Source organism: Chelonia mydas, chromosome 1, assembly GCF_015237465.2.
Source record: "Chelonia mydas isolate rCheMyd1 chromosome 1, rCheMyd1.pri.v2, whole genome shotgun sequence".
NCBI lineage: Eukaryota > Metazoa > Chordata > Testudines > Cheloniidae > Chelonia > Chelonia mydas.
In genome coordinates this window covers 32,473,000-32,498,905 of record NC_057849.1, presented here as the reverse complement: position 1 = coordinate 32,498,905, position 25,906 = coordinate 32,473,000, and the positions used below count along the sequence as shown (strand labels likewise).

Sequence of the window (25,906 nt, the reverse complement as noted above, 5' to 3'; positions counted from 1 at the left end):
GGTAAGCCACAGGCTGATTTTCTTTTTTTAAAAAAATTCCTATGAGAGAGTTGGAATTAGGATGGCTCATGCTACCATAAGTAATCCTTCCCTGAGTGCATGGCCAAGCTCCATCGCTCTGGTAGGCTAGTGAGGTATGCCTTGTGGTATGCCCAGAATAATACTGCCAGTTCTCAGACGTTTTCATAGTGTGGACTGCCTTTCAATAGATTCTCATGGATCATTTCTCTTCTCTCCACTATCAGGTGGGCCACCTCTTCCCGGGTGCAAAAGCATATAATCCCTGTGGTAATGATAGCAATTGATTACATGGAAAACTAATATTAAACATGTTTTTAACAGTCTTTTAAAGCAGTATAGCAGCTGGAAATAAGCTGGAGAAGCCAGCCCTCTATGGAGCAGCTGCAAGTGCTTTTTAGACCACCAGCTTTCTATCTGTCAAAGCAGTATCTTTTATTAAGGCTCCAGTGAACATCTAAGGTGCCACAAGTATTCCTGTTCTTTCTGCGGATACAGACTAACACGGCTGCTGCTCTGAAACCTGTCATTATGCAAGGCACTGAATTTAGCTGTATGGAATGGAAATCCATCAACTTCATGAAAAAACTCGTACAGATACAGACAGACATCGTCTTCCTTTCCAAATGCAAACAGACGGACACCATACCAAAAGGACTAAAGGTAAAAAATCCATTACAATCTGCATATCACACAGACTATGCTGACAGCTTGTGCCACACGCTCTCAAAGAAACTGAGAAACCACAGCAACATCCTATACAGCAAACAGGGAAAGATTAAGAATGAGCTCTCAAAACTGGATACTCTCATAAAAAAACAACCTTCCACACAAACTTCCTCGTGGCTGGACTTTACAAAAACTAGACAAGCCATTTACAACACACACTTTGCTTCTCTACAAAGGAAAAAGGACACTAAACTATCTAAACTACTACATGCCACAAGGGGCCACAACAGTGGTTCCCTTAACCCACCCAGCAATATTGTTAATCTTTCCAGCTATACTCTTAGCCCAGCATAAGAGTCTGTCCTATCTCGGGGCCTCTCCTTTTGTCCCTCCAGGCCCATGAACATGATACAGTTCTGTGGTGACCTAGAATCCTACTTTCGATGTCTCCGACTCAAGGAATATTTCCAACACACCTCTGAACAACATACTAACCCACAGAATCCTTCCTACCACCACTACAAAAAGAAGGATTCTGTGTGGACTCCTCCTGAAGGTCGAAACAACAGACTGGACTTCTACATAGATTGCTTCCGTCAACGTGCACAGGCTGAAATTGTGGAAAAGCAGCATCACTTGCCCCATAACCTCAGCCGTGCTGAACAAAATGCCATCAACAGCCTCAGGAACATCTCTGACATCATAATCAAAAAGGCTGACAAAGGAGGTGCTGTTGTCATCATGAATAAGTTGGAATATGAACAAGAGGCTGCTAGGCAGCTCTCTAACTCCACATTCTATAGGCCATTATCCTCTGATCCCACTGAGGATTACCAAAAGAAACTGCACCATCTGCTCAAGAAACTCCCTGAAAGGGCACAGGAACAGATCTGTGCAGACACATACCTAGAACTCCGACCAGGGGTATTCTATCTGCTTCCCAAAATCCATAAACCTGGGAATCCTGGATCCCCATCATCTCAGGCATTGGCACCCTGACAGCAGGATTGTCTGGCTGTGTGGATTCTCTCCTCAGACCCTACACTACCAGCACTCCCAGCTATCTTCGAGACATCACTGACTTCCTGAGACACCACTACAATCCATCGGTGATCTTCCTGAAAACACCATCCTGTCCACTATGGATGTAGAAGCCCTCTACACCAACATTCCACACAAAGATGGACTACAAGTTATCAGGAATATCACAGCAATAATATAATAATAATTATAATAAATAACCCGATAATGTCACAGCAAACCTGGTGGCTGACCTTTGTGACTTTGTCCTCACCCACAACTATTTCACATTTGGGAACAATGTATACATTCAAATCAGTGGCACTCTACGCATGGCCCCATAGTATGCCAACATTTTTATGGCTGACTTAGCACAGCGTTTCCTTAGCTCTCGTCCCTTAACACCCCTACTCTACTTGCGCTACATTGATGACATCTTCATGGAAAAGAAGCCCTTGAGGAATTCCACCATGATTTCAACAAATTCCATCCCACCATCAACCTCAGCCTAGACCAATCCACACAAGCGGTCCATTTCCTGGACACTACTGTACTAATAAGCGATGGCCACATAAACACCACCCTATGCCGGAAACCTACTGACCGCTATACTTACCTACATGCCTCCAGATTTCATCCAGATCACATCACACGATCCATTGTCTACAGCCAAGCTCTACGATACAACCACATTTGCTCCAATCCCTCAGACAGAGACAAACACCTACAAGATCTCTATCAAGGATTCTGAAAACTACAATACCCACCTGCTGAAGTGAAAAAACAGATTGACAGAGCCAGAAGAGTACACAGAAGTCACTAACTACAGGACAGGCCCAACAAAGAAAATAACAGAACACCACTAGCTGTCACCATCAGCCCCCAACTAAAACCTCTCCAGTGCATCGTCAAAGATTTACAACCTATCCTGAAAAATGATCCCTCACTCTCACAGACCTTGGGAGACAGACCAGTCCTCACTTACAGACAGCCCCCAAGCTAAAGCAAATACTCTCCAGCAACCACACACCACACAACAAAAACACTAACCCAGGAACCTATCCTTGCAACAAAGCCCGATGCCAACTCTGTCCACATATCTTTTCAGGGGACACCATCATAGCACCTAATCACATCAGCCACACTATCAGAGGCTCGTTCAGCTGCACATCTGCCAATGTGATATATGCCATCATGTGCCAGCAATGCCCCTCTGCCATGTACATTGGCCAAACTGGACAGTCTCTACGCAAAAGAATAAATGGACACAAATCTGACAACAGGAATCATAACATTCAAAAACCTGTAGGAGAAAACTTCAACCTCTCTGGCCACTCAGTAAAAGATCTAAGGGTGGCAATTTTGTAATAGAAAAGCTTCAGAAACAGACTCCAAAGAGAAACTGCTGAGCTTGAATTAATATGCAAACTAGATATCATTAACTTGGGTTTGAATAGAGACTGGGAGTGGCTGGGTCATTACACATATTGAATCTATTTCCCTAAACTTATGTATCCTCACACCTTCTTGTCAACTGTCTAAATGGGCCATCCTGATTATCACTACAAAAGTTTTTTTCTCTTGCTGATAATAGCTCATCTTAACTAATTAGCCTCTGACAGTTTGTATGGCAACTTCCAACTTATCTGTGGGTATGTCTACCCTACGAAATTAGGTCGAATTTTTAGAAGTTGGTTTTTTAGAAATCGTTTTTAAATAGTCGATTGTGTGTGTCCCCACACAAAATGCTCTAAGTGCATTAAGTGCATTAACTCGGTGGAGTGCTTCCACAGTACCGAGGCTAGCATCGACTTCCGGAGTGTTGCAATATGGGTAGCTATCCACAGTTCCCGCAGTCTCCGCTGCCCATTGGAATTCTGGGTTGAGATCCCAATGCCTGATGGGGCAAAAAACATTGTCACGAGTGGTTCTGGGTACATGTCATCAGGCCCTCCCTCCCTCTGTGAAAGCAACGGCAAACAATCGTTCTGCGCCTTTTTTCTGTGCAGACGCCATACCACGGCAAGCATGGAGCCCGCTCAGATCACTTTGGCAATTAGGAGCACATTAAACACCACACACATTATCCAGCAGTATATGCAGCACCAGAACCTGGCAGAGCGAAACCAGGTGAGTAGGCGACGTCAGCGCGGTGACGGGAGTGATAAGGACATGGACACAGACTTCTCTCAAAGCATGGGCCCTGGCAATGCAGGCATCATGGTGCTAATGGGGCAGGTTCATGCCGTGGAACTCCGATTCTGGGCCCGGGAAACAAGCACAGACTGGTGGGACCGCATAGTGTTGCAGGTCTGGGACGATTCCCAGTGGCTGCGAAACTTTCGCATGCTTAAGGGCACTTTCATGGAACTTTGTGACTTGCTTTCCCCTGCCCTGAAGCGCATGAATACCAAGATGAGAGCATCCCTCACAGTTGAGAAGCGAGTGGCAATAGCCCTGTGGAAGCTTGCAACGCCAGACAGCTACCGGTCAGTAGGGAATCAATTTGGAGTGGGCAAATCTACTGTGGGGGCTGCTGTGATGCAAGTAGCCAACGCAGTCAAAGATCTGCTGATATCAAGGGTAGTGACCCTGGGAAACGTGTAGGTCATAGTGGATGGCTTTCTTGCAATGGGATTCTCTAACTGTGGTGGGGCCATAGATGGAACCCATATCCCTATCTTGGCACCGGAGCACCAAGCTGGCAAGTACATAAACCGCAAGGGGTACTTTTCAATAGTGCTGCAAGCACTGTGGATCACAAGGGAGGTTTCACCAACATCAACGTGGGATGGCCAGGAAAGGTACATGACGCTCGCATCTTCAGGAACTCTGGTCTGTTTCAAAAGCTGCAGCAAGGGACTTTATTCCCAGACCAGAAAATAACTGTTGGGGATGTTGAAATGCCTATAGTTATCCTTGGGGACCCAGCCTACCCCTTAATGCCATGGCTCATGAAGCTGTAAACAGGCAGCCTGGACAGTAGTCAAGAGCTGTTCAACTACAGGCTGAGCAAGTGCAGAATGGTGGTAGAATGTGCATTTGGATGTTTAAAAGCACGCTGGTGCAGTTTACTCACTCGGTTAGACCGCAGTGAATATTCCCACTGTTATTACTGCTTGCTGTGCACTCCACAATATCTGTGAGAGTAAGGGGGAGACGTTTATGGTGGGGTGGAAGGTTGAGGCAAATTTCCTGGCCGCTGGTTACGTGCAGCCCGACACCAGGGCGGTTAGAAGAGCACAGGAGGGCGCGGTGCACATCAGAGAAGCTTTGAAGACCAGTTTCATTACTGGCCAGGCTACGGTGTGAAAGTTCTGTTTGTTTCTCCTTGATGAAACCCCACGCCCCTTGGTTCACTCTACTTCCCTGTAAGCTAAGCACCCTCTCCTCCTCCCTTCGATCACCACTTGCAGAGGCAATAAAGTCATTGTTGCTTCACATTCATGCATTCTTTATTAATTCATCACACAAATAGGTAGCCAAGGAGGGGTGGTGGAGGAGGGAAGGACAAGGCCACACAGCACTTTAAAAGTTTAAAACTTATTGAATGCCAGCCTTTTGTTGCTTGGGCAATCCTCTGGGGTGGAGTTGCTGGGTGGCCGGAGGCCCCCCCACTGTGTTCTTGGGCGTCTGGGTGAGGAGGCTATGGAACTTGGGGAGGAGGGCGGTTGGTTACACAGGGGACTGTAGCGGCGGTCTGTGCTCCTGCTGCCTTTCCTGCAGCTCAACCATACGCTGGAGCGCATTAGTTTGATCCTCCAGCAACCTCAGCATTGAATCCTGCCTCATCTCATCATGCTGCCGCCACCTTTCAGCTTCAGCCCTCTCTTCAGCCCGCCACTTACTCTCTTCAGCCCGCCACCTCTCCTCCTGGGCATTTTGTGCTTTCCTGCACTCTGACATTGTCTGCTTCCATGCATTCGTCTGTGCTCTGTCAGTGTGGGAGGATAGCATGAGCTCAGAGAACATTTCAACATGAGTGCGTTTTTTTCACCTTCTAATCTTCACCAGCCTCTGGGAAGGAGAAGATCCTGTGATCCTTGAAACACATGCAGCTGGTGGAGAAAAAAAAAGGGACAGTGGTGTTTAAAAAGACACATTTTATAGAACAATGGGTACACTCTTTCACGGTAAACCTTGCTGTTAACATTACATACACAGCAGATGTACTTTCGTTCCAAGGTCTCATTTTGCCTCCCCCCACCACGTGGCTAGCCCCTCCCGCATCCCTCTTCCCCGTGGCTAAGAGCGGGGAACATTTCTGTTCAGCCACAGGCAAACAGCCCAGCAGGAATGCCCATCTCTGAATGTCCCCTGAAGAAAAGCACCCTATTTCAACCAGGTGACCATGAATGATATCACTCTCCTGAGGATAACAGAGAGAGATAAAGAACGGATGTTGTTTGAACTGCAGCAAACATACACTGCAATGCTTTGTTGTACAATGATTCCCGAGTATGTGTTACTGGCCTGGAGTGGTAAAGTGTCCTACCATGGAGGACAGAATAAGGCTGCCCTCCCCAGAAACCTTTTACAAAGGCTTTGGGAGTACAGCCAGGAGAGCCGCAAATGCCAGGGCAAATTAATCATTAAACATGCTTGCTTTTAAACCATGTATAGTATTTTAAAAGGTACACTCACCAGAGGTCCCTTCTCCGCCTGGTGGGTCCGGGAGACAGCCTTGGGTGGGTTTGGGGGGTACTGGCTCCACGTCCAGGGTGAGAAACTGTTCCTGGCTGTCGGGAAAACCGGTTTCTCTGCTTGCTTGCTGTGAACTATCTACAACTTCATCATCATCATCATCTTCCTCATCCCCAAAACCTGCTTCTGTGTTGCCTCCATCTCCATTGAAGGAGTCAAACAACACGGCTGGGGAAGTGGTGGCTGAACCCCCTAAAATGGCATGCAGCTCATCATAGAAGCGGCATGTTTGGGGCTCTGACCCGGAGCGGCCATTTGCCTCTATGGTTTTCTGGTGGGCTTGCCTCAGCTCCTTAAGTTTCACGCGGCATTGCTTCGGGTCCCTGTTATGGCCTCTGTCCTTCATGCCCTGGGAGATTTTGACAAATGTTTTGGCATTTCGAAAACTGGAACAGAGTTCTGATAGCACGGATTCCTCTCCCCATACAGCGATCAGATCCCGTACCTCCTGTTCGGTCCATGCTGGAGCTCTTTTGCGATTCTGGCACTCCATCATGGTCACCTCTGCTGATGAGCTCTGCATGGTCACCTCTGCTGATGAGCTCTGGCCTGCGTGGCAAGCTGCAGGTGACCATGCAAACAGGAAATTGAAATTCAAAAGTTTGCGGGCCTTTTCCTGTCTACCTGGCCAGTGCATCTGAGTTGAGAGTGCTGTCCAGAGCGGTCACAATAGAGCACTCTGGGATAGCTCCTGGAGGCCAATACCGTCTAATTGCGTCCCCAGTACCCCAAATTCGACCCGGCAAGGCCGATTTAAGCGCTAATCCCCTTGTCGGGGGTGGAGTAAGGAAATCAATTTTAAGAGCCCTTTAAGTCAAAAAAAAGGGCTTCATTGTGTGGACGGGTGCAGGGTTAAATCGATTTAATGCTGCTAAATTCGACCTCAACTCCTAGTGTAGACCAGAGCTGTATATATATATTTCTTCTTACTATATGTTCCATTCTATGCATCCGATGAAGTGGGCTGTAGCCCATGAAAGCTTATGCGCTAATAAATTTGTTAGTCTCTAAGGTGCCACAAGTACTCCTGTTCTTTTATCTATTGGTCTGTTCTTCTAATTCCAAAGCTGAAACTTTATTTACCATTTGTAATAATCATTTTTCATCCTTAACTTGGAGAAAATGAGGTATGTTATATCAAGCAATATCCAATTTAGCCTAAAAGTCTGAATCTTAGACCTTGAATTGCTTGAAACTATATTTGCTAATGAAAATGTAGGCATAACAGCTGGTTGTGCAGTTGCAGAAATCCTATCTGCTCATTGAATAATGCCTTAAGACTGTAGAGGGGATTATACAATGGATGATCTGCTTGTACTCTCCATGAAACCTGCAGATGGCATGGAAGTTTTTAAGGATTTGTCTAAAGAACCCCCATTCTTGTCCTTCCCTCTTGACTTTGGAAGCTTTATAAGAATTACAAGAATGGGGAACATGCCTCCTTGAGCTAATAAGAAATTAGATGTTCAAAACAGGAAAAAGTTAACTACAAACCCCAAGAGAAACTTCTAGAGGTCAAAGCAGCTTTGGGCCACCCTTTTCCCATTTTGCCAACAGAAGATAGTAGAGAACTCTTTACTTTCTAAGGCTTCAAGCCACAGGCTTTACACTAGTAACTTGGGAAAATATGTGGATGTCTGTCCGTGCCTTTATCTATGTGTATCTATATGTGGGTTTTATGTTGGTATGTTTAATTACTGTATTTGTGTATGCACAAGTAATATATACATTAAATTAGTTTTCATATGAATTACTTGTCCATATACAAATACAGTAATTAATGCTCAAGCTGGCATCAGTTAAGTCTTTAAGGGAACTCTTATAACACTGAACCTGGCTGTTTTTGCTGCCATCAACACATGGCAGAAGGGTTATGTTGCTGTTAAAATAAGTAGCAAATGTGGGGTGGGGGCCGGGAAAGGAGAGGAGGAGAAGAGGAATAAAAAGAAAAAGCTTTAAAAATCAGCCAAGAGGCTCATTAGCTCCAGAGGCAGTAGCAGTAATAGCGGCAGAGCCAGGAGGCTATGTCCCTATTCTCTCCTCCTTGCAAGTGGGGCCTTCATACAGGTGGGGGGATTTAGAGGCTCAGCATAAGAATGGCCATACTGGGTCAGATGAATGGTTCATCTAGCCCAGTATCCTGTCTTTTGACAATGACCAATAGCAGGTGCTTCAGAGGGAATGAAGGGAATAGGTCATCACTGAGTGATCCATCCCGTCGTCCACTCCCAGCTTCTGGCAAACAGAGGCTAGGGACACCCAGAGCACGGGGTTGCATCCCTGACCATCTTGGCATAGCCATTCTATCCTCCATGAACTTATCTAGTTCTTTTTGAACCCTCTTTTAGTTTTGGCCTTCACAACATCACCGGGCAACGTTCAATGCGCATTGTGTGTGACGAAGTACTTCCTTATGTTTGTTTTAAATCTGGGGCCTATTGATTTAATTGGGTGACCCCTGCTTCTTGTGTTATGTGAATAAGTAAATAACACTTCCTTATTCACTTTCTCGACACCAATCACAATTGTAAAGACCTCTATCATATTCCCTCTTAGTGTCTCCTTTCCAAGCTGAACAGTCCCAGACTTTTTAATTTCTCCTCATACAGAAACTGTTCCATACCCTTAATCATTTTTTTTTTGCTCTTCTTTGTACCTTTTCCAATTCTAATACCTTTTTTGAGGTAGGGTGGCCAGAGTTGCATGCTGTATTCAAAGTGTGGGCATACCATGGATTTATATAGTGGCATTATGATGTGTTCTCTCCGGAGCAGTTGCTGTGCTCTTCCTTCTCCAGCAATCCGCAGCTGGGGAAAGAGGGAGGCAGAGTAGTCTCAGGGCCTTTGCCTAGGCAACCACAACATGTTAAACATACACATATTATGCACGCTAAATCTGAACAAATGTATCCACAAGTTCTTGGCTGGGGCCGGGGGTCACAGAGCTCCTCCAGCCCATGGCCAGGGTGGGGAGAGAGAGTGAACTCCTCTGGCCCTGGGACTCTGGTAGGGAAGGCGAGCAAAAGGTCCCTGCCAGGGCAGGAGGCGCTCCCACACACTACCAAGTACTTGTGGATATATTTATTCAGATGGCTCCATAGGGTTTTTCCTTGAAATGGGGCATATACTGCTGTTTATTTCTGTGCCTGTGATGTATGGGCATGTGTTGATATGGTATAATACGTGGGTTTAACATGCCCCTCCAAAAGTGGTCAAATTTAAATTCCTGCGCACTGCCCATAGCAGAATATTAGTTTGATAGGCAAATCACCTAGGGAACAATATTAAAGGAGAAGGGAGGGCTCCACTCCCAGCCTGGGACTGCAGCGTGTAGACCCAGGGAGCAGGTAGTTTACAGCGGGAGGGTGATGTGCATTTCCAGACTTCCCAGCTCCAGCTCCTCGGGGCACTTGCCCGTTGGCAGCGGATCTCCCGCAGCTCTAGGGAGGACACCGCTCAGGACGCGGCTGTGCAAACTTTTACTCCTGGCTCCAAGCGCCGGGCAGTGACGACTGGGGAGGAGGATGTTGCCGGCTGACATAGTAACTCCGCTCCCTCGCTCCTCTCAGCCAGTGCGGCTGGGAGCTGCTGGCGGCCGCGGTTGTGGCTGCTGGCCCCGTGCCTGGCTGTGGGCGTGGAGGGAGCCGGGGGCGCTGCTGCCCTCCGGCCGCTGACTGGAGACGCCAGGCAGCGAGGGAGCCCGAGTGTTTCTTCTGCGGGCTCCATGGCGGCCCGGGAGCGGCCCTGAAGGAGCCCGGTGCCCCAGCCCGGCCGCCCCAAGGCAGCGGAGCAGCCGAGCGGTGGCACCCGGGCGCGGGACGCGTGGCTGAGGCGGAGCGCCAGGCTGGGAGAGCCGGCGCTGCCTGCGGGGGCTCCCGGGTCTCTGCGGCTCCTCAGCCCCAACCGAGGGTCCGCTCCACGCCCCGGCGCGAAGCTCGGAGACCCCCGGGAACAGCATGAGCCGCGGCCAGCCCTACGCGCCGCGGCCGAGCAGCTCCCCGGCCAGGCCGGGCCGGAGGACCGACAGCCAGGACTACCTGCTCCTGGCCCCCGGGGCGTGCGAGGAGAACCCGCTGCCGCCCTACGCCTACTACCCCGTGTGAGTGAGCGGGTCCCGCGCGGGGACGCGGCTCCGGCGGGCAGCTGGGGTGGCCGCGGGGCAGAGGGGCGGCAGCAGGAGTTTCCAGCCCTGCGCCAGCCCCAGCGCAGCGAGGTGCAGGTGCGCGCTGGGGGCGGGCCGGGGGACCGAGCCTCTGCCGGCTGGCACTCAGGCGGCGGGGAGCGGGGGTCCCTCTCCGGCCTCAGGGCGCGGTAGCCTGGGATGCGCGGGGTCTGGGCGTGGGGCGCGCCGGCGGGGGGTGTGGGGGCCGAGACACAGCCCGCAGCCCCGCAAGCGCACGGCCTGTCTGGGTTCCCCCTCTCGCTGGGGCCGGTCCCCAAACAAATACTCGGGAGTTCGTAGTTGATCTCTGGGTTTGGGTCGCGAAGAGCAGGCACTGAGCTCATGAGGGGATGGTGGATAAAAGGAAATAAGCGGCCTGTTTACAAAAACAAGCAGGCTTGTGAAAAATCCGGGTCCCGCTCTCCAGCGCTACCTGAGATGGTCCTGTCCTTGCCCTCCCGCAAGCAGCAGCGCGGTTCACTAGGATGCGCCCTGAAGTCAACAGGCAACGTCTGATCGTTCTAGGTGGGGACTGGTTGGCTGCTCACAAATGCCTGGGAGAGGAGGCTACAAGAAAGTCTGACTCTCCAGCTACCACCTTACCAGGAAATCCTCGCAATCTTTATTTAAGTTTTGAAATGAAAGTTAGGCACACTTTTTTTTTTTTTTTTAGGAACGGTGGCCTCTCAACCAGGGCTTGCTTCAGTTTGTCCTCTAAAAGCAAATGAACATATGTGCCATTCATTTTCATATTACCGTTTGCCAATGGAGATGATTTTTAGTTTTGATACGGTAGTTTTAGTTTGGTATGTTTGTCTCATGTTATATCTCTAGAAAAGACATCTGGCAGCTGTAGTTTGTGGGGGGTTTTGTTTGTTTGTTTTTTGTTGCTACTAACATTCATTGCAACAGAACATCATTTGACAGGTGAAATGGAGATTAGACTGGGACTGAACAATTTGGTCACCTTTCCCGTAGTAGAATTGTATATTGCAATTGTTTTTTTTTAGAAAAAGAGAGAAAAGTAACTGAGTATGAGTTAATTGGAATAGACAGAATCAAAGACATGGAAGGTAATATATGCCCTGCTATACTGTCACTGAAATAAAGTCCTAACTGAATAGAATAAATTTAACTAAATATGGAGCATGTTATGGACTGCACTGGTTGGTCTGTTTAAAATTAACACCCTGCAATGTGTCTTCCATATTCATAGTAACTTCTATGGTCAGTGGTCCTTATTGGGTGCACATTACATTCTAATTCATAAAGCCAGAATCTTCTCAATTGGTATGTACAGTCCAAATCATATAGGCTTGGCAATTTGATATTCAGAGTGCCACTGAATTACAATTTTTAAATTAGCAGGTGTAAGAAGATTATACTTTAATTTTTCTACTTTTTACAGTACTAAGATTCCAGAAATAATTTTTTTTAAACAATCAGGGCAATACATGCATTGCCTACAACATCTCTAGTTATATATTATCAATGTGACTGGTATAGTTATCACTTGGTAGTGTTTCTGAGGGAAGAGGCAACACAGAGTGGGAAAATGATTATATTATGTGACATGACAAGAATCTATAATTTCAGTTGATTACAAGAGAAACTTTCTTTCAAACTGACATACTCCCTCATGTATTCTACTACTTAACCGATTCCTCTGGTCAACCTCCTCTGACATATGGTACTTTGCCTAGGTAAGATTTATCAACCAGCCTGGTGTAGAAAGGGAATAATAGTCAGAAAAACTCTCAGACAGCAATGGGATTAGATATTATACTGATATCTAGTATATCTAGAGCTGAATATTTAAAATAGTTTTTTCTGCCTCAGTGAATCACATAATAGCCAATGTTTTATGGTGCTATTCTGGTAAATCATATGATGAAAGTCTCAATTTGTGTCTAAGCTAATATGAAGGTCTAGGAGAAAGTATAATACTTTGTGATAGTGAATTAGATAGTTTTAAGAAACTAGCATCAACTATTGTGTTAAAGTAAAATGTTTTAACATAAAGCTACTAATCTCTTACATACTATGTTTCTTGGCAAAGCCAGTTACTGTATTAAGGACATTTTTGGCAAACGGTAAAGGGGGGGGGGGATCTTACTATCACGTGTACATACAAAAAGGACTTACAAACTTTTTGCTCTAGGGTTGTAACGCAGAGCAATACAGCACAATATCTGAAGAAGGATAAGTTAAAGGTGCTGTGTTACAAAGTTTTTGTTACCCACTTTTGTATTTGACCTGTGGGAAGATTCCTCTCCCTTCTTTTGTTACTCCCCTCTCCCTACCAGAAGCTCCAAGTAAGTAAATATGAGATACAATTTAGCACTTGTCATATAGTGCAGAGAGATGGTCAGAGTAAGTTGCATTACCAAACAAACTGTAACCTAGGCTTGGTCTACACTACAGAGTTAGGTCGACAAAAGGCAGCTTACGTTGACCAAATTATGTCCGTGTACACACTACAGTCTTGCTCCTGCCCATGTAAGCCCTACTACACTGACATAATAACTCCATCTGCACCAGAGGTGTAGGGCTTATGTTGGTGTAGTTAGGGCAACACAGTTGGTGTAGGCGCTGCCTTAGTTACATGGGCTGTTGGCTGTCATTCTTGTCAATTTCATGGCTCCATGCTAGAGTACAGTTACTTGTATGCTTTAAATTAGCTAGATTACTAGTTAAGGCTCCAATCCTCCAAAAACATAAGCACATGCTTAGCCTTACACTGAGTTCCCTTTCTGAAGTCAGTGGGACTACTCAAAGTGCATAAAGTAAATCCTCTGTGTAAGCCTTGACAGGATTAAGACCTTTGTGTTCATCGGTTCGTTATTGGCAGTTTCTTTATATTTAACAAGGTACGTAGAGCCTGATGACAAAGGTATGTTCTTGGTAAATATATAGAATACAGAGAGTGCTATATGTTACACTATGCAACAGTAATTCCCGTTAGTAAGTTTGTAAAACAAAATATTTCTTCAGTTTCCTATTTTTCTCAAATTTATTATCAGATGAATTCCAGTTATGCCTTTAATTATACTGTAAACATAAATTACCTGGCACTGTGTGCTTATCTCAAGAGACAGGGTGATGTGTTTTTTTCATCTTCCAGTAGTGATGTATATAAAATGTAAACAGAAAATACTAAGTCAGCAGCTGAAGAGGTAGCTGCAGCATTTATGATATCAACAATTTAGAGAGTCAGTCCTACAAGCTGTGTGCCTCCCAAGTGGTATTTCCCCATTGACTTCTGTGAGAGTGTCAGGCTTCAAGCACCTCACAGGATTGGGCCCTAGGAAAATAAGTTTTCTGAATTGTCTATCTTTCAGGGTCAGATAGGATAAGGGTTGTGATTGTTGTGGAATAGAGTCAGGGTATCTAACTGTATTTATTTATTTATAAGATTCACTTTTGGATTCCTAACATATAAGCTTGTGAAGTTGTCAGCATGGCTGTTGTTGATTAAAAGAAGAAAGGCAATAATTAATTTCATTTCAGGCTCTCTTTAACACCTGAATTAAAGGTAATAATCTAAGTTTCCTTCATCTCAATTGCATTGCACAAGGTGAAATGGCTTGAGCTGTGGAACAACAGTGGACACTTAATGTCTTAAATGAAGACACGGTACTCGTTTTATGGGAATTTCAGACTACAATGCTGACAGTGTGTTTGAAGTAAAACTGCTACTTACTCTAATAATGTCATCATTAATCTTGATCAGTATATTACTGGTAATAATTCACTTATTTCAGAGGTAAAAATGTACACTGAGGGCTTGTTCCTCAGTGATATGGAGCATCTGTAACTTTTACTAAATTCCTTAAACAAATTCTTGTAAGAGGGGCTGGCTGGAAAGCAAGAATTTCATTTTGTGAAAAATTTCAAGGTTTTGACATTTGTGTTCATTCCCCATCAGAACACAATCTCTCCTGTTGGAGCTGTTGCACTTTGTATAAATAACTAAAAATTGGGAAGGAGAGACTGACCAACCAACTATATAGCCCAGTGTTTAGGGCACTCAGCTGGAATGTGGCAGTTCTACCTTAGTCCTGAGTAAATCATTAGTCATTAAGCACTGGTACAAATTGCTTAGGGATGTTGTTGAATCTCTATCACTGAAGGTTTTTAAGAACAGGTTAGACAAACACCTGTCAGAGATGGTTTAGTTGTTACATAGTCCTGCCTTGAATGCAGGGGACTGGACTAGATGATCTCTCGAGCCCCTTCCAGTCCTACACTTCCATGATTTCTCATTCCTTACTGAAGAAAAGCTATCACTGAAGTCCATAGAAGCTGTGCCTGAGTAAGAACTGAGAAAACTCCCTTCTCACCGTAACTGTAGAATAACACAATTAATGGCATAACATGTGTAACATGATTAGCACTTTGAAAGTGTGAAGAAAGTGTGCTAACCTTCGGGAAAAGTTTTCCTCTAGTGATCATTCTGTGCATGTCAAGCCTCTTTACAGAGTTTGTATTGCTTTGAGAATATGCAATATGTAAATTTCAAGGTCCTCTAATGTTTGGACTGTTTTATTTAAACAGTTATTTTAGAAGTCTTTAAACTGTTCATTGTGTTTACAATTTAAGGCCCCAATCCCGCAAACACCACATTAAAACACTTTGAATCAGTGGATCTACACATGGTTGTAAGGTTAAGTATATATGTACATGTTTGCAGGATCAGGGGCCTTAGTATATAACGTCTTTAACAGTGTCTGATTCTTTGCTTAACAGAAAGAGACATTCCTGTTTAAAAGAATTTATTCACTCTCATCATTTACCTTCCCTTATTCCATAACAGGGCTAGATAAATGGTGCAGCTACTGATCCAAACTTGGTTTATACATTACAAAGGAGTTTGTATTTTCTGGGAACAAACTCCTTATATCGATCAGATTTGCTTTGAATCAGATTGCTTGACAACCTTTATTCACAGATAATCCTAGAATATCAGGGTTGGAAGGGACCTCAGGAGATCATCTAGTTCAACCCCCTGCTCAAAGCAGGACCAGTCCCAAACTAAATCATCCCAGTCAGGGCTTTGTCAGGCCTGACCTTACAAACTTCTAAGGAAGGAGATTCCACCACTTCCCTAGGTAATGTATTCCAGTGCTTCACCATCCTCCCAGTTAAAAAGTTTTTCATAATATCCAACCTAAACCTCCCGCACTGCAACTTGAGACTATTACTCCTTGTTCTGTCATCTGCTACCACTGAGAACAGTCTAGATCCATCCATCCATCCCTTTCAGGTAGTTGAAAGCAGCTATCAAATCCCCCCTCATTCTTATCTTCTGCAGACTAAATAATCCCAGTTCCCTCAGCCTCTCCTCATAAGTCATGTGCTCCAGCCCCCTAATCATTTTTGTTGCCCTCCGCTGGACTCTTTCCAGTTTTTCCACATCGTTCTTGTAGTGTGGGGCCCAAAGCTGGACACAGTACTCCAGATGAGGCCCCACCAACACCGAATAGAGGGGAATGATCACGTCCCTCGATCTGCTAGCAGTGCTCCTACTTATACAGCGCAATATGCTGTTAGCCTTCTTGACAACAAGGGCACGCTGTTGACTCATATCTAACTTCTCGTCCACTGTAACCCCAAGGCCCTTTTTTGCAGAACTGGTGCCTAGCCACTTGGTCCCTAGTCTGGAGCAGTGCATGGGATTCTTCCGTCCTAAGTGCAGGACTCTGCACTTGTCCTTGTTGAACCTCATCAGCTTTCTTTTGGCCCAATCCTCTAATTTGTCTAGGTCTCTCTCTATCCTATCCCTACCCTCCAGCTTATCTACCACTCCTCCCAGTTTAGTGTCATCTGCAAACTTGCTGAGGGTGCAATCCACACCATCCTCCAGATCATTAATGAAGATATTGAACAAAACCGGTCCCAGGACCAACCTTTGGGGCTCTCTGCTTGATACCGGCTGCCAACTAGACATGGAGCCACTGATTGCCACCCTTTGAGCGCAATGATCTAGCCAGCTTTCTATCCACCTTATAGTCCATTCATCCAGCCCATACTTCTTTAATTTGCTGGCAAGAATACTATGGGAGACCATATCAAAAGCTTTGCTAAAGTCAAGGAATAACACGTCCACTTTTTTCCTTCATTCACAGAACCAGTTATCTCGTCATAGAAGACAATTACTTTAATATTTTTTAAAGTACAAACAGGTTCCTTTTTGGGGCATAATGAATGTTGTAGACTTTAGTGATGATACCTTGGTCATGACATATTTCTATAAAGTCCTGTAAATCAATTTTTTTGAGTTCTGACACATTGGGCCAAATTGAGTGTCAGCATAAATGGATGCAGCTGCCTTGCCTTCAGGGGATTATGCCTGCTTAAATTTGGGCTGAATTAGGCCTATTGTGCTTTATTAGGAAAGTACATATGAATTGTAAAATAACTGAAAATATTAAACTGGCACAGACTAGTTCAGCATTACAGCTAGTGCTATGGCTAGAAAAAGCATCACATGCCAGACCTACTGGCGGATTTGAGGCTAAACTTGAGCTTCAGTACTAATAGCTAGCAAAGGGAATATAGGTGATGCTTTGTATCTGCCACAATGTATTTTATTATAATACTGAGAATTCTACATACAGCATCTGTCCTGAGAATGGCTTTACCATATCAAAGGCAGCTATTACCTTTCTTATAAGTCAGATCAAATATTTTTATGGAATCTTGGCTTATGCATAGGGCAGAGAAGGAAGGAATTTCGACAGAGGGGAAATAACACTACAGAATGAAAAAAGTGAATGAAAACAGATCAATACTTGGAACTGTAGAGATGATCAGTCACTACCTATAGAAAGTGAGAGCCCTTGTAAAAGGATAAACAGAGTGAGAAAGTGAGGCGAGATTATATGCAAATTTTGTGGTCCCTGCTAGTGCTGAGAGCGAAAAAGGTGAAAAGTTTGACAGTTAAAAGGCTATTTTGTAAAGTTTACTGCTCCCAGAGATAGACATTTAGAGAGAGATTTCTATAAGAGCCTAAAGGAGTTAAGCACCTAAGTCCCTCTGATCTAAGCACTTTTGAAATTCCCACCCTGAGGTTCTAGCACCACTAGATAATAGTTGCAAGAGAGAAGTAGCAAAGTTCCTAACCAGCAAGTCACTCGGGAGAACATTGCTCTCCAAGAGTAAGGGGAAATAGTTGTGCACTTAAACCACACTGTTCCCTCGTAGCAGCACTGTAACCACATTGGAACTGAGACACAATAAAACAGCGGAAGACTGTAGAGGATTATCCCTTTGTTCCTCCTCAGAATACCTTCAGTTCCACTAGCAGCTGCCTGCTGTATCTCACACAGCCTTGGTACTGGAATCAAAAAGGGATAGCATGCTGCAATTTTCAAAAAAAAATTTTTTTAAACTCATAGCAGGAGTAGTCTGTGTGGCATAATACCCCATATTTGAGCTCTGGTTTCAGCCTAAAATATCCACTTCTCTTTAAGTTTAGAACAATCTCCAAACCTTTTGGTAGAAAAAAACATACTTCAGACTGTCTCCAAAAATATGTAGATAAGAAGGCCTTTTGAATTTGGTGTCCTCTTGCATGGTTATATTTTTGGAATGGTAGATGAGTGGACACTCTTCCTCTGGAGTCATTCTGTCCCTTTAAAGAATCAAAAGATATATAGTGACCTATATGTATTTAAAAAGTTTGCTGAAGTACAAATGTTTGGGTTATTGTTCCTCTGGTGCCTGTAGCCCATTGGGATAGCTTGTCTTCATTATATTCATTGCCTTGCCTTCATTATATTCTGCCTTTATTATATTCAGCAGTAATACCAGGAACCTATAGGCCTGTATCCTGTAAGACATTAGTTTTAGCAGTTAGCATAAAGCTTAAGGCCTATGAACTTTGGCACAGATAAACATCCTGAAGGAAACCCCCAAGTTTTGGGGAGCTGAATAGAATGTGTAAGGGTGAATTTTGAAGTTTGTCCATAATGACACCAGTCAATCACAGGAACATGAGTTAATATCCTCAGATGACTGACCACAAGAGTGCCGTGGCAAAGAATTCATCTATATGATAATAAGTTGAGATCACTGATATACTAACCTATAAAAGAAGGACACCCCAACATTAGTAGAATGAAGAAATACAAATAAGGAAGAGGGGAGAAACTCCTAGTGAATATGCATTAGACTTGGTGGCGACAGTGTAACATATTAAAGTTGTATTCTAGTCTGTGGGCGGTAGCTGACAGAGATGTAGCTCTTGGGAGGTGCCAGAATGATGACCATTGGTGATGAGCAGGAAGATGATGGTGATGAGGAAGATAATGGCTAACATTTCAGGTTGTTCTGCAAGGTATGGTGTGAGTACACCTCTACCCCGATATAACGCGACCCAATATAACACGAATTCGGATGTAATATGGTAAAGCAGCGCTCTGGGGGGCGGGGCTGCGTGCTCCGGTGGATCAGCATGTCAGCGTGTCTGACTCCGACACACTGCTCTGAGTGGTGTGTTAAGGGTGCCAGGCCGGGGCCAAAGGGTTGGATAAGGGGCAGAGGGTCTCGGGGGGCGGTCAGGGGACAGGGAGCAGGGGGGATTGGATGGTTCGGAGGTTCTGGGGGTGGGGTGGTCAGGGGAGGGGGAACGGGGGCATTGGATAGGGCGTGGGAGTCCTGGGGGGGGGCTGTCAGGGGGCGGGGGTGTGGATAGGGGTCGGGGCAGTCAGGGTACAGGGAGTGGGGGGAGGGGTTGGATGGGTCGGGGGTTCTGAGGGGTCAGTCGGGGGTGGGAAGTGACTATTAATAACGGAAATGCTCAATGCCAAAGCAAGTTCGATATAACGCGGTTTTACCTATAAAGCGGTAAGATTTTTTGGCTCCTGAGGACAGTGTTATATCGGGGTAGCGGTGTATATGGATTTCAAAGGTACATTTTGCATTCTCTCTTTGTATCTCCCTTACTGAGCTGGAGTGTTCGTGACTTTGCTAAATGTATTAATACATTATTGTAAATATAGGAGAGTTTCTATAGTGTGAGTGTTGCAACCCTGCACATTGGGGTTCACAACTATATAGAAATTTTAATAATACTGGGCCTGATCTTGGGACGAGAACCAGTCAACCCTCAAACTTGGAATTCTAAAGTAATCAATATAATAAGTATATAATCTATAGATCAGGCTGTAGACAGTATTTCATTGGCAGGCAGCCTTGTCTTGCAGATGGAAAACAGGACTGAGAATTAGGTTTGGAGTCTAATCCCAATCTAGATGCAGATGTGCTATCTGATGTGATAATGACTGTACATGTATGTAAATTTTGAGGCTGAATAATAATTCATTGTAATAATTAATTGTAGGGTCAATAATGGGTCAATAACAATAATTCATTGCAGACCCAGCCAAAATGAAGATGTCTGTCCAATCTGTTTATATTGCTTATTCAAGTTTTTAAAAAACAATTTGAATTGCAAAAAACACACTTTCTTGTAAATCTGTGGAGAAACAAGTGTGCACTAAAAGATGAGCTGTAAAGCAAGCAGAATATCACATTAAAAAGAGAAGAGTTTTGAATTTTATCACTGTCTGAAGGCACAGCTTGTTCCTTGGTTTCAGCAGTTTTCAAATCAGGTAATTTGTAGGCAACATTAAGGTCAATGCATATTTCTAACCCCTATATATGTTCAGCAAAACGTGTAATTTCACTGAATGCAATTTAATAGTGTCAGCTACTCCCCTGGCATCAGTTTTATTTCCATTCTCAACTACTCTGCTTGAAATACGCTGTAAAATTATCTTTCAGACTCTTCATTAGACCTAATCACTTTGGGGAGTATGGTGCAATATGGCAGCTGTATCTGACAGTGCCAGTCTTGCTGCTTAGAGGCTTTGAGATGCTATGCCCTCTTACAAATATCTCAAAAAAGCATTAGCAAAACGGTCACATATTTTCAAAAGGCGTGGCAGATTCTCCTTTTACACCAAGAGGTCTAAATGTCTTTGGTTGTCTTGTATTTACTCTGCCATCAAAAAATGAGAAGAGAGATAAACTAGAAAGTTTTCTGTGGCTCGAAGCTGAAATGGAGGCTCATGCTTCAGTCATTCTTTAGGGGCAGTGGAGGAAGGATTTCAGGCCAACACTATCCACTTTGCCTCAGAAAATCAGAGGCCTGTTGCAAGGATCATCACACCTCAGTAGGGCCACAGAGCCATACAGCATAGCCCCAAAAGTGAATTATTATAGCCAGGGTGAGGGGTGTAGCCAGGATTCCTCTAAATGCTCTGTTCCAACAAATCCCTTGAGTGGCCTCCACCAGGGAATATTCTATGGAGTCCTCCTGTAAATGCTCTCTGAAATGGTTGAATCCAGTGAGAGTGCTGTGTAAGCATAGCCCTTCGGTGCAGCTGCTCCTGCTGGTACAGGGGGCTGTAAATTGCACACCAGTGCATCAGCAGGAGGCAAGTTGAGCCCTGTATGTTCTACTTGGTGAGGAAGGTGGTTATTACATGTTAAGCACCGGTGTATTATTGGTAAATATGTATTGTCAAATTGAATTTATGCAGATAAATAGGAGGTCATTCATCAAGTAGTCTGAGTTATGATAAAATTAATAATCCATCTGGTCTGACTTTCAGCAGTTTATTTGTAGAATTTACTTAAATGCACTGTAGAATCTTACGAACAATGTACATTTACATAGATAGATTTTCATATGGTTACTGAAATACAAAACAAGTCTGTTCTCTAAACAGAAAGAATTATGTTTTTAAGATGTCGAGCTTGGTATGTAAGTATATGTGATTTGCTAAGTTTGGATGGAGGAGTGGAATGGTGAGAAATACTGTGCACACACAGTATAGTTCATGTTTGCACTATCAGTGTTAATAACAATGACCAATTTTTTGCTACACACCTTCCCCAAACTGCTTTGTGTGGAAAGCTGTTATAAGCGGCAATCTAGAGAATTCCTGTAGAGCAATGAGAAAAGGAGTACTTGTGGCACCTTAGAGACTAACAAATTTATTTGAGCATAAGTTTTCATGAGCTACAGCTCACTTCATCGGATGCACACAAGTACTCCTTTTCTTTTTGCGAATACAGACTAACACTGCTGCTGCTCTGAAACCTGTAGAGCAATGGAAATCCCTAGGTGAAGGTGAGTTAGCCTGATGGCTTTGTCACCTTTCTCATGGCCTTTGTGCCTCAGCATAGGGGACATGACTGAAGAAAAGTTTGAGTAATTACATTCTGCCTACCTACATTATCGCTGTAATTTTACTGGGCTAGAACATTGTTAATTTCCTGCCCCAAAGTGCTGTGTAACGTTGGACAGGAACCTCAGAGATGGCTTCAGTTCACTGATGTGCATGTGTGGTGCACATGTGTGTGCAGTCTACTCTACAGTAGCTTAAAGGGCTTTGGGATAGTAGGATGTGTTCAAATAGAAGTTATGATGATTAAATATGGACAAAATATTAGTGAGAATTACATTTTATTCAGTTTTCTCTAGCATGGATTAGCATTTTGATCTCAAAGTAGTATAATTATTTTATTATTTGTTAAGCACTGACAATTTAAGTAGTTAAATCAAGAATACTTTTCAGAAATTGTGCAAGAAATTATGAGAAACAATGTGGTGGTGGCTTATTGAATCCCAGTTTATTTTCTGTATTCATTTCAAAATGACTTCAGCATATCATTCCTTTTAGTAGAATGATGGTGAATGCAGTTTGGTGGAGCACTGAGGGAAAGATATTTGAACACATCCAAAAATAAGCTCCTGTTACTTTTCACAAGTAATGTAGAATGGGATCAGATTCTTGAGCCTTACTAGTGGAATAGCTTGGGTGCTGCAGATCAGGATTTAGAAGCATTGTCAAAGCTGTTTGGGAAATTTATACAGCTCCCTGCTTGCATGGTTCTTACAGGAACTGTTAGTCACTTACTTCCATAAAGAAAATTTCACTAAATTAGACAAAAAATCCATTACTGTGGGATGGACCTGCTGGGTGGGGTTTCTACTACATATGGAGTGCTTTTTTTTTTAAATGTGGTTTTGGTGGTTATGAACTAAACTGTCAGATGAAATAAGAATGACAAATAGTGTAGTAATAACCTTGTATCACTCAGAACCAAATGCACAACCCAACATCTGTCTCTTTGCTCAAACATTCCTGCAATAGTACCCTTAATCATGCCCACAGTCCTACTCTCCTATATACAGCAATAATTAAAAGCAAAACAAATCTAAGCCTGCCTTCTGCCAGCAGGGAAGGAAGAAGGAGTGAGATTGTTGGAAAGTGCTCAGATACTAGTGATGTGTGCCAGTGAGAACCTGCATGGTTCAATGGATGGGAGGGTGGGATGGTGGATGGATTAAAGTTGCCAGAGTATTTAATAACTTGAAGGCCCACCACCTCAGGTGTGGGAAGGGTCACAGAAGTCAGAACTCAAGAGATTATAGGGGACAAAAAATTAAACAGGAACGGGAGAGGCGGGGGAACATGTCACAGAGTCAAAACAAGGCATCCAGATGGGGACACCAAGGAGTGAACCCCACACAAAGTCCACTGCTCCAAGAAAGAATCCACTGCCTGTCCTGGAAATGAAAGTCCTCTTTTCACAGAACAGGCAGAGATTAGGCAATGGCAGTGGAAGTTTAATGTTTAAGCAAGGATCTTGTGTCTCCTACAACCAGCGGTACCGTGATCTTCCAGGGTGAAATCCTAAGAATACTGAAGTCAATGGGAATCTTGCCAGACCACCCAGATGGAGGAGCTCACATGTATTTTATCAGGCCCTGGCCAACTCTCTGTTGACAGCAGAACACATTACTTGTTTAGGCCAGTTGAGTCATTATTTAAAAAGAAGGAAAAGAGCTCACATTTATGTCTCCTTTAGCCATGACATCTTGGGAATTCACTGATGCAGGATTTGTGTGTGCTTCACCGCTCACATCAGAACTGGGCACTGGACACACTGAGCTCAGGTGAGCAACACAGTTATCCTCCTGTCTCCCCCTTGTCATCCTCTGGTGTCTGGATCCCTGATCTGCCTCACCAGAATCAGAATGGGTCACATGACAACTGGGCATTTGCCTGGTGGACCAGTTCTCTGCATAGGCTGCAGGCTGGGGCATTATCACCCATCTGTGAAGATAGCAGTTTACTAGAAGAGGTATTAGCATTATCTTTCTCTACCAGTTTGCCAGTTGGCTCTAGTTCTTGCTTCCCTGATTTTTCTATTCATCCCCATCAGGGATTTTAAACTCAGATTAATTTGGTGCAAAAGCTTTCTGATATTTTGCTGGTATTTCAGAATTATAACTAGCTGATTAGGCCCCCTTGAAAATGGAGGGCTTCCTCTTTTTGATGAATGCACTGTGCTTTTTTTAGTGTGAGGGATTGCCTGTGCTATGCATATCAGATATACTGCAGACAAATCCTCATTTCTTTTTAAAGGTCAGCCCATCACCTTACTTTTAGATATAATTAGAATATCCAAATCCAAGTACTAAACTTTGTTAGGACTGTTCTGTGTATTCAGGCCTTAGGCCTCCTAAATAGTAGTAATCTAATATTTGGCATCTTCCCCAAGGATTTTGAAGTGTATCACATACACACACATGTTTGCATACACACATGGTGTGGAGGCTACCATAATATAAATAATAACAAACAGCAACAAAATTAAGTACATCAGAAGCTGGAAGCCTGCCAGTGGGACCACTGGATGATTGAGATACTAAAGGAGCACTCAGTGAAGACAAGGTCGTTTCAGAGAAGCAAAATGAATTCTTTGTCTCAGTCTTCACTGGGAGGGAGATTGCTGTACCTGAGCTATTCTTTTTAGGTGACAAATCTGAGAAACTGTTCCAGATTGAGGTGTCATTAGAGGAGGCTTTGGAACAAATTGATAAATTAAACAGTAATAAGTCACTAGGCCCAGATGGTATTCTCCCAAGAGTTCTGAAGGAACTCAGATATGAAATTGTAGAACTACTAACGGTGGTATGTAACCTATTGCTTAAAACAGCCACTGTCCCAGATGACAGGCGGATAGCTAATGTGATGCCAATTTTTTAATTAAAGGCCCTGGAGGTGATCTTGGCAATTACAGGCCAGGAAGCCTAATTTCAGTGTCAGGCAAATTGGTTGAAAGATAATAAAGAAGAGAATGATCAGACACATAGATGAACATAATTTGTTGGGGAAGAGTCAACTTTTGTAAAGGAAAATCATGCCTCACCAATCTATTAGAATTCTTTGAGTGTGTCAACAAGCACATGGGCAAGAGTGATCCAGTGGATATAGTGTATTTGGATTTTCAGAAAACCTTTGACAAGGCCCTCACTAAAGGCTCTTAAGCAAACTAAGCAGTCATGTGATAAGAGAGGAGGTCCGCTCATGGTTCATTAACTGGTTAAATCAAGAAATAAACGGTAGGAATAAATGCTCAGTTTCCACAGGGAAGGGAGGTAAATCTGGGGTCGCCTAAGGATTTGTACAAGGACCAGTGCTGTTCAACATATGCACAAGTGATCTGGGAAAAGGGTTAAACAGTGAGGTGGTAAAGTTTGCAGACAATACAAAATCACTCAAGATAATTAAGTCCAAATTTGACTGTGAAGAATTGTAAAGGGATCTCACAAAACTGGGTAACTGGGCAACAAAATGGAAGATGAAATTCAGTTTTGATAAATGCAAAGTAATGCACACCGGAAAACATAATTCCAACTATACATACAAAATGATGGGGTCTAAATTAGCAGTTACCACTCAAGAAATAGATCTTGGAATCACTGAGGATAGTTCTCTGAAAACATCCGCTCAATGTGTAGTGGCAGTCAAAAAAGCTAACTGAATGTTAGGCACTATTAGGAAAGGGAATAAAGCAGAAAATATGTCACTATATAAATCCAAATTACACCCACACTTTGAGTACTGTATGCAGGTCTGATTGCCCCGTCTCAAAAAAAGATATATTGGAATTGGAAAAACAGAATGATGAGGGGTATGGAATAGCTTCCATATGAGAAGAAATTAAAAAGACTGGGACTGTTCAGCTTAGAAAAGAGATGACTAAAGAGAGATCTGATTGAGGTCTATAAAATCACAAATGATGTGGAGAAAGTAAATAAGGAGAGTTATTTACTTCTTCACATAACACAAGAACCAGGGGTCACCAAATGAAATTAATAGGCAGCAGGTTTAAAACAAAACAAAGGAAGTATTTCTTTACACAATGCACAACTGTAGAACTCATTGTCAGGGGATGTTGTGAAGGCCAAAAGTATAACTGGGTTAAAAAAAGAATTAGGTAAGTTCGTGGAGGATAGGTCTATCAA

General features: G+C 43.8%; 1 protein-coding gene across 1 annotated transcript in view; it reads left to right on the top strand.

Moving 5' to 3' along the window:
• The first annotated feature begins 9,911 nt into the window (after positions 1-9,911).
• Positions 9,912-25,906, top strand: part of TRPC6 (transient receptor potential cation channel subfamily C member 6) — a 171,209-nt gene continuing 155,214 nt past the window's right edge. Inside the window, exon 1 of the mRNA XM_037889826.2 lies at positions 9,912-10,509. Coding sequence (XP_037745754.1) covers positions 10,367-10,509 — 143 coding nt within the window. The 5' untranslated portion in view covers positions 9,912-10,366. The remainder of the gene's footprint in view (positions 10,510-25,906) is intronic.